The sequence below is a fragment of the Periplaneta americana genome, chromosome 12, assembly GCF_040183065.1.
Source record: "Periplaneta americana isolate PAMFEO1 chromosome 12, P.americana_PAMFEO1_priV1, whole genome shotgun sequence".
Lineage (NCBI taxonomy): Eukaryota > Metazoa > Arthropoda > Insecta > Blattodea > Blattidae > Periplaneta > Periplaneta americana.
The window spans coordinates 50,576,722-50,589,971 of record NC_091128.1 but is presented as its reverse complement, the minus strand read 5'-3'; the positions used below and the strand labels follow the sequence as shown (position 1 = coordinate 50,589,971).

Sequence of the window (13,250 nt, the reverse complement as noted above, 5' to 3'; positions counted from 1 at the left end):
GTTAAAGTCTAATGACATGAATAGAGCACTTTAGAAATGTAGTTGGTCAAGGACTGACTTTGTTAGAAGGAAATATGTTCTTGTAAAAAAGAGAATTGCAAAGGTCTGCCTTACAAAACTCCCAGATACCGATTATGTTGAATTTTCGTAGTCTAGGAATTTTTTTTTGTATATACAAATTCCTAATGGGGCATTTTTAATAAATAGTAAAAAGTTTCACGTTTCTCATTGAATGTATGCCATTACTTATAGTTAGGTGTACAAAATTCCTTTAATTTAATAACTCATATATTCTGAAGTATAATGTTTATTCCACAGATTATTTTATTACAAATTTAGATTATTCAAAATGAATAAGACTTATTTATAATTTTAGTCATTTTATTGTTGCAGGATATGGGACTTCAAAACAGCACCAGATCCACTAGAAACAGTAAAGCATCATTCAGAGTTCGTTTATGGACTGGATTTCAATAACCATGTGGCAGGTCAAATTGCTGACTGTGGCTGGGACTCGTTGGTGCATGTGTTCTCACCACGCTCTCTTGTATCCCTTTCATCCCCGTTAGTCCCTCCAGTCAAGTGATGTGTGTCTTGAGTCCTCCTGTGTGGCATCGTAGGGTTGTGGTCAAGAATTTTATGCGGTGTTATTTATTTTTTGTAATGAAATATATCCTCTTAATTCACATTTAAGAATTTTTTTGCAGTCTTTGGAATTTATGTTGTTAACTACTTGTCTGTTTTGACTTGCTACTGAATATGTAATTATAAATGAATTCGTGAGTTAACATTGCTATGAAAGGCTTTCTTCATAACTGCTTCCTAAGAAGTATCTCTTATAATTTACCTTTCATATCCTTTTAATTCCATTCGGATTTTGACGATGTCTTTTCGTATTTTCAGGTTTTCTGTAACAGCTGCAGAGTGAAGATTTTACTAGTTTTGTTAATATTATGTACGTGATATCATTATATATTCCTCAGGCTACTTCGTCTCTTGTGTTAATCATCTGAGTTTTATTTCAAAGCTGCTCTTTCTGCCTGTTAACTAAATGTGCTGATGAAAATAAGAAATGAGAATACTGAACCTAAAGCAACAACCACATAAAAGATGGCTTTCCTAACCAGTGCTTTTTTATTTTCTAGTGCTTCAGGCATGGGCAGCTAAATTCGTATTAACTTTTATGCTCGACCATGCCGAAATATAGTAATTATACACCTGGTAGCAGCCCGTTAATGGACCTCATTAAAGTTCAGGTGTTCCACCAATCAGAAAATACCATTGTAGCAATATGAAAGCGCAAGTATCGATTATTCTCGGATATGCAATCGAAAGACAACTAGTGCAAGATTAGATTAATAATTAGCGTTAATTGTAAATAATCAAATAAATTCAATTTGTCATCTCGTTTTTAATGTCTAATTCAGTTTCAAGGTTATATCAAGATTAATGTTTATTTTACTCTCTAGGTTATATCAAGGCCAATGTCGACATTTATTTCTCGGAAAAAAAATCAATACTTTCGCGTCTGCGCACATCTCACAATTTACGAAGTATTGCAAAAGGTCAGTTCCGCTCCCCAGTTAGATAAGAATAACATGAATAGTTATTAATAATTTCAAGTTAGAAATATGGTCGAGCATAAACAGTCGTATGAAACTTGACTATAATGGTAAGTAAGACGCTCGTATGAAAATTCTAAAACTTGCTTGCGCTCATTTCATAAACATACTCGCGTCTTAATTACTACCATTATAGGGTCGTTGCATAATGTACTATTTTAGCCTAATAGCACCCTTTACCGTTACAATAGGGTAATGGCAAGGATGGCGACTTCTGGAGTTGAAATTTGGGCTAGAAGTAACGAGTAAATTTTGCCAAGAGTATACTCGTTCAGAAAAAGGGTTCTTCTATTTGCTGTAAATTTAGGACATGATGACGCCAGATTTACTTTGTCTACGAAAAACTCTTACTAATGATTTTAGTGCTATTAAAACTGCATCATCATCAACTGAGTTGAACCCATCAACTCAAATCTAATCAATAGTAGTGTTTGATTCTTCATGAAATATCCATATATATTATTTCGAATTGCTTTCTTCATTCAAGGAGAAAAAGCAGTTCTATTAGATCACTGTGTATACAGGATGTTTGAGTGAGTCTGTTACAAACTTCAGGTGTGATATGTGTCAGGAATAGCAACCTTTACTCATTAACATGTTACATCATCTCACTTCAACTGTCGAATTATTTCAGAAATGTCTAGTCTCCTTTGGATATGATCACACGTGGCTAAGATTTTCGCTAAATATATCTCTACATTAACCTCTGATGTTTCGTAAACCAGATTTTTGCAGCACAGCTCTGTAGAATCAACCTACAGTATTCGATTTGAGGGACAAGTGCCTGAACTCTTTTGTGGTTTGTAAGCAGAATTATATGTGAATATCACACTACTTTTGTACATTCCGAGTTCAGTTGGTTAAACAGTGGATTAAGAAGATCTCCGCCATGAAAGTGTTCTAATCTGTGGAGGAGCTGATATGTTTTATATTTTGCAATTCATTTACTGTTCATAGATATATATTTCTAACATCATAGCAATTACATATTTATTTTATACAATTGGTCAATGGTCAACATTGTTGACCAGATGTTCTGAGCCTTTAGATAATTCTTAAAAGGACTGTTTGACTGGGCACCACATTGGATTAATGTTCAATAACGTGTTCAATACCCCTCATTCTCTACAACCTTCATCATTCTCTCTGAATCTGACAAGACCAGCTGCATAGCATTCACCCTGGGACACCTCTTTCAAGGCATCTACTGTAGTATGACATCCCATAAGGCATCTTTAAATGCTGGGGTGGGTAAGGCCAGATTAATGCTGGGTTGCAAGAAACCTGTTCTATAAATTGCTATTCTCTCGTTAAGTAACGGACCTTTAAACTATTCCAGTCTTTAAAGTATAGGTCGTTGCAAATGTGATATTTAACAATCTGTTAGCTATTCCATCTTTGAACGGAAAAAGATTCAAAACGGCAGAACCATCGTAGCCGGCGCAAATAATTCCCATATTATACGTGCGTGTCGCTATGGTAATATTGTGTTTTTGGATAGTCATTGTTTTCAAACTTCACACGTAGAAGACAGGCATCAAATACTTACCCAGGCCAACATGCAACGATTCTTGGTACAGATTGATAGAGAAGTAACCCTTCCTGTTTCGGTACATCTCATTCAAGTGTCCACTAGGGCTTTGAATTTTCATATGGCTACAGTCTATGCACCAATAACGTAGGGAAAATTGCAAATTGAGAAGAAATCCTGTTTTACTGTTTGCACAGAATTTCCTTGAGGCATACTAATGTATTGTTCTCTCATTCTTGCAATGCAGTCACACATCTTATTATTCTACATACTGTAGATTTATAAACATGAATATGATCCACTATCACATTCTGAAATGCTCCTATTGCGTAATAGCGCAAGGCAATTTACTGCGTGCGATTTGTTTTCCAATATGATGCCCTATTTCATGCAAGAGAGCCATGAATGTGTCTTTCGATAATCTAAATCTAACCTTAAAATCAATATTATCGTATTCTTCTAGGGATTCGATCTGTCTCTTAGTATTCTTAGTCTTGGTAGATGTACCACATCAAACATAACCTCTACGTCAGACGATTCTATAATAGTAATAAAATTTTTATTCACAAAAATTTCCTATACACACATGAATCTCGAGTTCATTGTGATATGTATATTACATTTAACTTACCTGTTTCTGATGATAACATATCCACGAAATTACTTAATACTATGAGATACAAAAACAAGAAATATACATACAATATGGCAGTTAACGATTCGTTAACAATTTACAGCTCCGATTTTCGACCTGTAGTTTACAGAGTGCTTTAATGAACCAGTAGCTTTAAAGGTCGTTCTTGCAACGCTTACTGACGCTAAATGAACAGTTATAGGACCAATAGCGTTTAACGAACCTATAAATGCTCTCTTGCAACCCAGCATTAGTCATGTGTTTTACTTCTGCCCACATGTTTTCGATGGGGCTGAAATCAGCCCCACAAGGAAGCTAATCAATCAGCACTACCTCGTCAGCTAGCGAATGTTGAACTCATTCTGCTGGAAAAGAATAACCTCATTGGGATACATTTGTCACACTGAGGGGACCATTTATCCTGTGAAGATATATGACATCCAATCTACACAGACACAGAAACGTCACCGGAGCATGCACATTCTTTCAAGTATTTTGCATTACATGTGGTCTCTGTTGGCCGATAATTTCGTACAGACCCATCATTTGCCAAAGAAAACTAGGACTCCTCTGAGAAAATTACATTTCCTGAGTTTCGATCCATATTATCTTGAGCGAAAGCAAGCCAGAGTATATGGCTGTCTGAGAGCCCCTTTTTCACAGTTGCGCTTCTATAACTGAAGACAGCATCCTTTAAATAGTTCCTCGCAGTTTTCTAACACCCAGGAAGATTACTGATGCATTTCAACTGGGTGGAATTTAGGATGGATTTTCATGAACCAGGTCCACACATGATGTTCTGAGATTGGGTTAAAACACTCTGAAATCTCAACCTTTATTGACGAGTAGAAATCTCGGAGGCCCTATACTTTACTACCACAAAATTGACTAGGACGAGCTGGAATTCCATAGTGATGAGATGCAGCTGAACTTAAATTATTCCCATTCTCGACCAAAGCGATCACCTGTTCATCAGTGGACTGCATGTGCTAAAACATGGCTACATAAGTGTACATAATGTTAAAAATGAGTGGGCCATTCGTGCATAATGCTGTACTAGAACTATACATCCTTAAATCAGAAGAAGAAGAAAGGCGGAGGGGATAGGGTGAAACACTAAATGGAATCCTAAAGATCTATGCAAAATTTCGGTACAGCTGTCTCATACACATGGCTGCCATGAAGACATCTTCAAACCAGGCATTTTTTCTTTCCACAAGTGTACATTCTACATTATTCTGTTTCTGTATGCAAATTTTCGTGTTGCATATTATTTGACTACACCCAACTCTGGCTACTAGCAACAGGCATCTATAATGAACACTGATCAAAATACCCCTCATTTATCGTGAAAAACAACTGAATAGACTATAGTGGACTTTATGTTGTCAGCAAACAGCTGGATACATTAAGAAGATTGATTGATTATTTGCATATCTATGCTACTGTTGATTTTTTCCGGGGTTTTCCCTCTACTCAATATGAGCAAATGCTGGGTAACTTTCGGTGCTGGACCCCAGACTCATTTCACCGGCATTATCACCTTCATCTCATTCAGACGCTAAATAATCTAAGATGTTGATAAAGCGTCGTAAAATAACCTACTAAAAAAAAATGCTACTGTTGTTGCATATGTAAGCCTTTTCCAGAATAAAATTATACAAATTTTAGATGCGAGAAAATGGGTTTGGGATTCTCTTTAAATACAACATGATCCCTATTGAGGTCCCTTCTGAAATATGCTGTTACGTTATATTTAATTTTTAGCAGTGATTCACAATTCCATAGAAACTTTGTGATGCTGCATTCTCTGGGTGCTGGTGAAAAGAAATATATTGGTACATCAACATTGGTTGAGAAATGAGTCATTCAGAAAAACTCTGAACTTTGTTTTTAGTGGTCAACCTTGCATGCATATTACGTCAAATCAAACACTGTACGCGTGTCCTGATAAAGCATTCTATTCATAGGTTTGGAATGGATGGGACCGTCTATTGCTTATCTTACAATGTAGTGTTAATATGTTACATTTTATTGATGAACGTTTTCGGCATATTTATGCCATCTTCAGATCTTAAAAAGTTGTCTTTTATGCATACTTAATATTATGCCACATTGGTTAAATACAATACATAGCATAACTAACAAACAACAGAATCATAATTACACTATTTTGAACTTGTGGTTACTATGTCCTCAATTGTTGATTGTACAATGTCACTTCATAATATGTTAAAACACAAACACTAGTTAAATGAAACAGATTAAAACAGATCTATAAAAACTAGTTGAATGAAACAGATTAAAACAGATCTATAAAAATTAACATGAAACATTAACAAATGACACTTGATGTAATTCGTATAAGACGAATGTCGTTTTCGTCGTTCATTTTGTTTACATGTTCTGATAAAACAAGTTAAACACAATTGGATAGCTGTGTTATGTGATGGATTGTGTGACTGTATCAAGTTTTTGCGAAGTTTTCTAGCATTAACAATCAAATTGAAGTACAATGATATTAATATTAGATAAGCTTGACATGGACATATGTTAACAGTTTTTCGGGTGTCGCTTCTCGAAGTTCAGTCAGCCGGATATTCTGTAAAACGCGAAATTTATTTTAGGTCTATTTTCAAATTAAAGTACTTTTTTGATCTCCGGTGAGTAATTGTGGAGAAATAACTTACGTACAATAGCTGGTGTTGTTGTGATGGTGTGTTCGTTCCGGTTGCTCGGCTTAGACTGACAAATAAAAAATATTCTATACATAATTGTAAAACTTGGGCTGGGCTGTGGACTCTATCTCGATGTAAAACAGTCTTACTTTGGTGTTAGGTTTCTTTCTGCAGCAAGTTTCCGGTGGTTTGGAAATAGTTTCAACCTCAACTATCACGCATGATCAGCAGTGATTGGTTTCAAACTAATTTCATATCATCCCACAGTGGATGAAATCGCGAATCTGGCGTGCCTAAATTAATTTTTTCACTTCTTAAATTTTAATTATTTATTAGCTATACGAGTATTATACAACAGATAACCATAGTATTTAAAAACTGTGAAAGAAGTGTCCTTCAAGAGAGAATGATAGGCCACTTATATAAACATTGGGTTCCTGCACACACTGCGATAACAGGAATTGGTCTGGCGTTGGAGAGTGATCTTTGAGGCCGTGTGTGTTATGGTAGTAATGTTTATAGAACTATCAGCTGAAATGGGGGTTGAAGAACAAGGCTAGTTCAATGTTTTAACATAAAATTTATTTGTATTTAACATAAAAATTATACATTAAGAAAGTCTGAATTTGACACTGTAATAATAGAAAGAAAAACTTTAAACCTGAACATTATATGTATGCACGCATATGTCTTTTGCTTTTCATACCAAACTGTTGTCCAATTCTCGTACTTTAAAATACATCAACTTGTAGCTGCTCGATTTTGCTCCTTTTTTGTAGGACTTGTTTAATTTTGGCAGGACATTTTCCATTATTCTCATTTACAGAAATAAGACGCGGAATTACATGGTGGGAGCTATTTAATCTACTGCATTCTAAGACTGAGACTAAAATTGTCTTTTAAATTATATTCTACGGTTAACAGGTTTAGACAAAGTTTCAGCCGATATACATAACATAGTGTCTAGGTTTACTATTAAATGGAAGAAAAGTTGTAGGATCAAAGACAGATTCATTTAAAATAGCCAACAATAGCTGAAAGACGAAATAAAACTGTTAGAAAGAGATTCGGGTACTAACAGCTTAGCTTGAAAACAGAGAAGACCAAGAAAACTGTACTGAAAGCATTGAGGACAAAGTTGAGAACTGCAGATTCATGAGTCTCAAAAAATACACGATGTTAGAAAGTGTTGACATTATTCCTTAATGCAAAACTGACCAAACATAATGTAGTAATTAGGAGCAATTTTAGACAAAAAAAAAAAAGTATCCAACATATGACATTTTAAAGAAAAAGCTGTCATGTTATTTACCCAATGATACAGTAAATACAAGGGAAATTTCCGCAGAAATAAAGCTTCAAGCACTCATTCACCACATTACATGTATTGCTAAGGTACACTGACGTTCAGAGATATCTGACCTACGATTTTATGATTGTGTAAGCGAACTTTCTAACCATGGAATAAGTAAGAACCAAAGATATAACAAATTGACATACTTTGAAATAGTTTCGCTAGTTCCCAATATGTGACACCATTATTGGAGCAATTTAAAAGTGTCTGGGAAAATGATGTAGATCAAGCATAAATTATTCTCATAATTGACAGTAACAGCGGTTTCCAGCTAAACCCTGTGTTGATTTACAATCAGTAGAGTGGTATGAAAAATTGAATTCTATAATGCGGGTATATTTATGTATGGTTGGTAACACTGACTATTATTTACGCGATCTGTTCATAGAAGTAATAACAAAACAAGCCACACTTACATTATTTTGTGAACTTCACTTCAACTAGAAAAAGTAAATACGAAGTCAGGAAGTTTGTCATAATGGCATGTGTAATCAAGTTAATATTTATGCAAAGTATCTCTGTAGTTAACCAACCATTCATGAAGATCCGAAAAGAGTAGCATAAATTACCAGATATAAAGATGCCTTCCAAGGTCAATAGTGCAATTTGTCAACACTCAGTATGGGTTGTGTGTTTATTTGTTTAGTCAACTGTCCTGAGACAGGTCTGGACCCCACAAGTGAGCGTATTCCGAATCTCACCGGTGAGCAATCCGATGGCATCACGGTGTTCCGAATTCCACCGATGACGTCATTGATGTTCCACCGGTGTCGCATCGGTGCCATCAACTTGCAGAGGTGGTGGCAGTCTCCATCAGCCGCCATCAGTGAATCTGATTGGTTCTTGTATAGGGCGGGAATTAGCAGACGAATAACATCGTGCACTGTTGTGTCATGGCGGTGTGTTCTGCTTTAGTTCTGCTGTATTGTTTGTAATGAGCAGAAAGTAAAAACAATATGTTAATGGCTTATGAGCGAACATGTCAACGGACCCGTTATTACTACTGGTGCAAGAAATAAATTGTTTATGCTATCTTTTCTTTGAACGAGATGGGAGTACGAAAATTTCGCAAAATTTTGCTAGCGTAGAACAGACAATAACTTGTACAGTTGCCATGTCGGCCATCGATCCTTCCAGCAGTTTTGTTCCTTATTTCGCTGCAAAGTGACGTCATTGATGCCACTGGACCGGTGAGATTCGGAATACGCTGAGTGACACCAACAAGGCATCACTCATGAGCAGGGGCAGATATTTATGGAGATTAATTTTATCATTTGTGTTTTTTAATATTGATGTCGGCGGAGATTGTTGGAGATTAATTTGTATTCTTGGCGGAGATTAATGGAAATTTGGGAAAATACAGTTATTTTGGAACTGGAGTATTAACTCAGTATGAATATTACTTTCCAAATAATTAACATTAAAGGTTCGTTGAATTCTGGTAAAGATGCGGTATGGCCAATAGACAATACTTGTTGGATTGAGACTGTGTTTAACACACATTCATTAAAAACGAGAAAAACTTGCAGTCCTCAAATTAACACTTTCAAATTATTAGTGAAATGTTGAATTCTCAGTCTTTTGACTTCACTAATGTAATCAAAACACCTGGAATACCATATAATCACAGTCTACTATATACAGTCGCGAAGCTCAATATGTAGTAAAAATGCAAACATGGGTAGTTGCCCACCACTAGGATCGCTACTATCGCCTCATCATCGCAGATCTCTCTCCTAGTAGACGACAAAATATGTTACACTTTCGTTGTGTTCTTTTGGAAAAAGTAACACCTTCCTTCCATTATTGAAATATTAAATGCATAAAGTTAATTTATTATTTTAATGAAGTATATTAAATTCCACCATAAACTCGAAGATACCTGCAAGAAATGGGTTAATATTATTTTTGTTTGTGCAAAACGAACTGAAATTTACTATAATCGCTTCAATCATTCAAGATTATAGCGATAATTAACTATGAAACCAATAAATATTAATTTTCATTTCCCTTTACAACAATAATAATGGAAATATGAATTAATGAGTAACTTACGTGTACCGGTACTTGTAGTGTAGGCTTACGTAGTTAACAAAGTGGGATGAGGTTAAGCAATAATAATCACACCTTACTTACAAATGGCTTTTAAGGAACCCGAAGGTTCATTGCCTCCCTCACATAAGCCCGCCATCACACCAGAATTGGAAGTAAAACGTGATCAATAAATTTTATTGTAACAGACTTTTTCTACGTCTCTAGTAAAGTAACAAATAAAAATAACAACAAAATTAACAACTATAATTAAAAACATATCCTTTGAAAAAAAAAAGTAGGCCTAAGCAATAATAATCCCACCAGAATTGAAAATAAAACGTGATCAATAAATTTCATTAAAACAAACTTTAATTTTTCTACGTCTCTAGTAAAATATTATTATTCCAATTATTGTATTTTAGCCATTAACATTTTCATTACAACCAATAACGAACATTTCATAAGCATCAGTGTGAAATACGCAACGAGCTAGCATTCGATGGAAATACGACACAGGCCAAAGTCGACCATGGACAGTCTATTGTTTCTAGTTGCTAACCGCGTGGAGCGCTTTATCACGAGATTTGCAAAAAATCGCCTCAAGCTTCGCGACTGTATATAGTAGACTGTGATATAATGTAGCCCATTTGGATATATAACAAATTCAAGCGAAAAAAAAAATCCGTAAAAATAAACTCAGAATATGAAATTCACTATAAAACGACGCAATAGTAATAATTCGCGAACGTGTTCATATTTCGCTTTTAGAATTCTATTTTGCAATTTGTCGCGATTGTTTTATCTGCGTATTATTAATCAGAATCACTTAATTCGTAAAGATTATTAAAAAATTTATTGTATATCTATTATGTCGTGATTTTTGTAATCTCCATAAGTATCTGCCCCTGCTCGAGGCAACTAAGCCAGGAGATAATGGAATAGGGTGGCCAGGTCCTTTCTCCCTCTATTGCATACATCGTCGTTTCGTAAAAAATTATAGTTCTTTACGACATCTTACATTACTCCCCAGAGTTTGTAACAAATGCACTCAAACATTTATATTTCCTTCTCTGCCAGTGCATCAGTTTCACTGAAACTTGCTGGGAACATGGTGCCATTAAGAAGGTAAAGCTTTTCCGTATTTTGCAGTTTTACTCCATATTATGACGATACTTTAATGCTGTCTGTAACCATTGCATTGTTACTCGTATTCAACTTCAGATTATAAGTTAATATGTGATGTAGTTATTGTTGCCAGATCCCATTTAGTACAGTACTTTTCCATTGTATATTTGTGCATGTAAGAGCACTACTCAAAGTGGTCTTGAGGACCATATTACACTGATTGAAATTCTTTAAAAAAGAACTACCTCCATAAAAAAAATCCAGAATTGTGGAAATATACTATTTTGGATGTCTATAAGGAGATGAACAAATTTCAAGCGTTAATTCTTAGATTTGTTTTACGGGTTCTCTAACTGCATTGGATTGTGTTATTATTCATATCGCTGCAAATCTGAAGTTAAAGTATGATATTGATGAATTATTTCAGATGAGGTCTAGAATATGCTTATAATTTCTGTACAACACTATTTTGTAATTATTCCATTAATTATACAAATGTATTAACAAACTAACAAAGAGTGTGAAAGACTGAAAAATGGAAGTTACAACATGTGATTATATAATTATAGTGTGTTTAATCTCAAAGAGATGTCAAAAGAATGTTGTCATTTAACCCTGAAAGTGGAAATTATAATTTCTTTATAATAAATTATGGCAAATAATGCAGATACATTAATAAACATTGTAATTAATACTTGATTTCAAAATTCTGGCATATGAGATTTTGTATTGTGATAAGTGTAACGTGAAAATACGTTTCCATGGTATATTTGGGCCATTGAAAGAAGCATGTTACTTAAAATGAAAATAATTTTGTTATTTGTGTTGTTAAATGTAACCTATATCTATAAGAAATTTGTTTTTTATAAAAAAAAATACAAATTTTTAACAAGAAGTATGTACGTATTTCTTATGTGATGTATTGACTTCTTAAGAGTTGAGTTAATGTCTGTAAAATGCTATAACTATATTACAAGGATATATCCTTGTTTTCATCGGCACTGTATAGGATATGTACTCACAATTTTAATCTGAAAATACATTTTTCCTGGTTTTGTTACTATATATTTCAGTATAGCCAATATATAGTTCGAGGCAAATTGCCATGTCCTCGTCCCACTCCACCACCTGAAGGCAGCTCAATTTGCATTTTGATTTTTACAGTAGACGGTAGTTGTGAGAGAAGGGTTGCCTTTTGTTCAGTGATATTTATAGTAGACGGTAAGAGGTGAGTGCCTCAAGTACATTCTGGGACTAAGGTGGTTATGTTTTGTCCACAACTAGCCTATAATCACTGATCACATTGGTAAGTTCAGTAATTATTATTGAATTATTTATTTTTACCAGTATACGTAATTTCCAAAATGAGTTGTTCCTTTAATAAACCAACCTCTCAGGACTTTTCTGGAAACAAGCATATGAGTTAGGTACAGTATTAGTTATAAATTTCATCTGTTTTAGATGGATTCCATGCATTACGTACTGGCTTTCAGAATACAATTTTCTATTGTTTAAAATATATTATACATTCAGTGAATTAAATTTGACAACATGGTTTAAAAAAGAAACTATTGGAGGTTATGTTCATTTAGAAAATGCATTTCAGAAACAAAATTTGTGTCCTATATTGAATGTAGTATTTTTCGTTATGTACTGACATAAATGTAAACTCGTTTTACACTTCACTATGCTCTTTTCTCAATTTCTCTAAAAGTTAAGCCTGAAAATTATTTTCGGAAAATTCAGTTGGAGAAGAAGGTTTTAGCTTTCATGTACAAAAAACCAAATTCACTTATACCTAATATTAAATGAGTTATGATAAAAGAAGTAGTGCATTACATACCGACTTGTTATCGTTATGTACTGATATCTCTGAATTTTATACTGGTGGTTATTATTTTTTTGTGTTCCTAAAGAAATAAAGTAACAACTAAGTGCAAATGCCTAGTATACCGGTAATATATTTTAACAAAATACAAAATATATGCTCAATATGCTACTCATAACATGGAACTCAGAAATTATAATAAATTAAAATTTAATGTTATACATCTAATATCAGAAAATAATATAATTGAAATTATAAATCATTGCTTGAAGAACCAATGCATAGAAAATTTTGATGATAATTGAAGGGTTCAGAGCCATTGTGGGCCAAGCGCCATTTATTAAAACTGGAGAAAGCAAGGGTTAAAGTTAAGTGAATACCATAGTTTAATGAAGATTGGCATATCATTTAGTTTTAATGTGTATACTTTATATTACTTGCTAT

At 34.1% G+C, this 13,250-nt stretch overlaps 1 protein-coding gene across 2 annotated transcripts in view; it reads left to right on the top strand.

The window, feature by feature from the left end:
* Pex7 (Peroxin 7) overlaps window positions 1-12,043 on the top strand; it is a 43,505-nt gene extending 31,462 nt beyond the window's left edge. For both annotated transcript variants that reach the window (XM_069841288.1, XM_069841289.1), the window contains exon 8: window positions 394-12,043. In XM_069841288.1, the coding sequence (XP_069697389.1) occupies window positions 394-586 (193 nt within the window). In that variant the 3' untranslated portion in view covers window positions 587-12,043. The remainder of the gene's footprint in view (window positions 1-393) is intronic.
* Window positions 12,044-13,250: the final 1,207 nt, after the last annotated feature.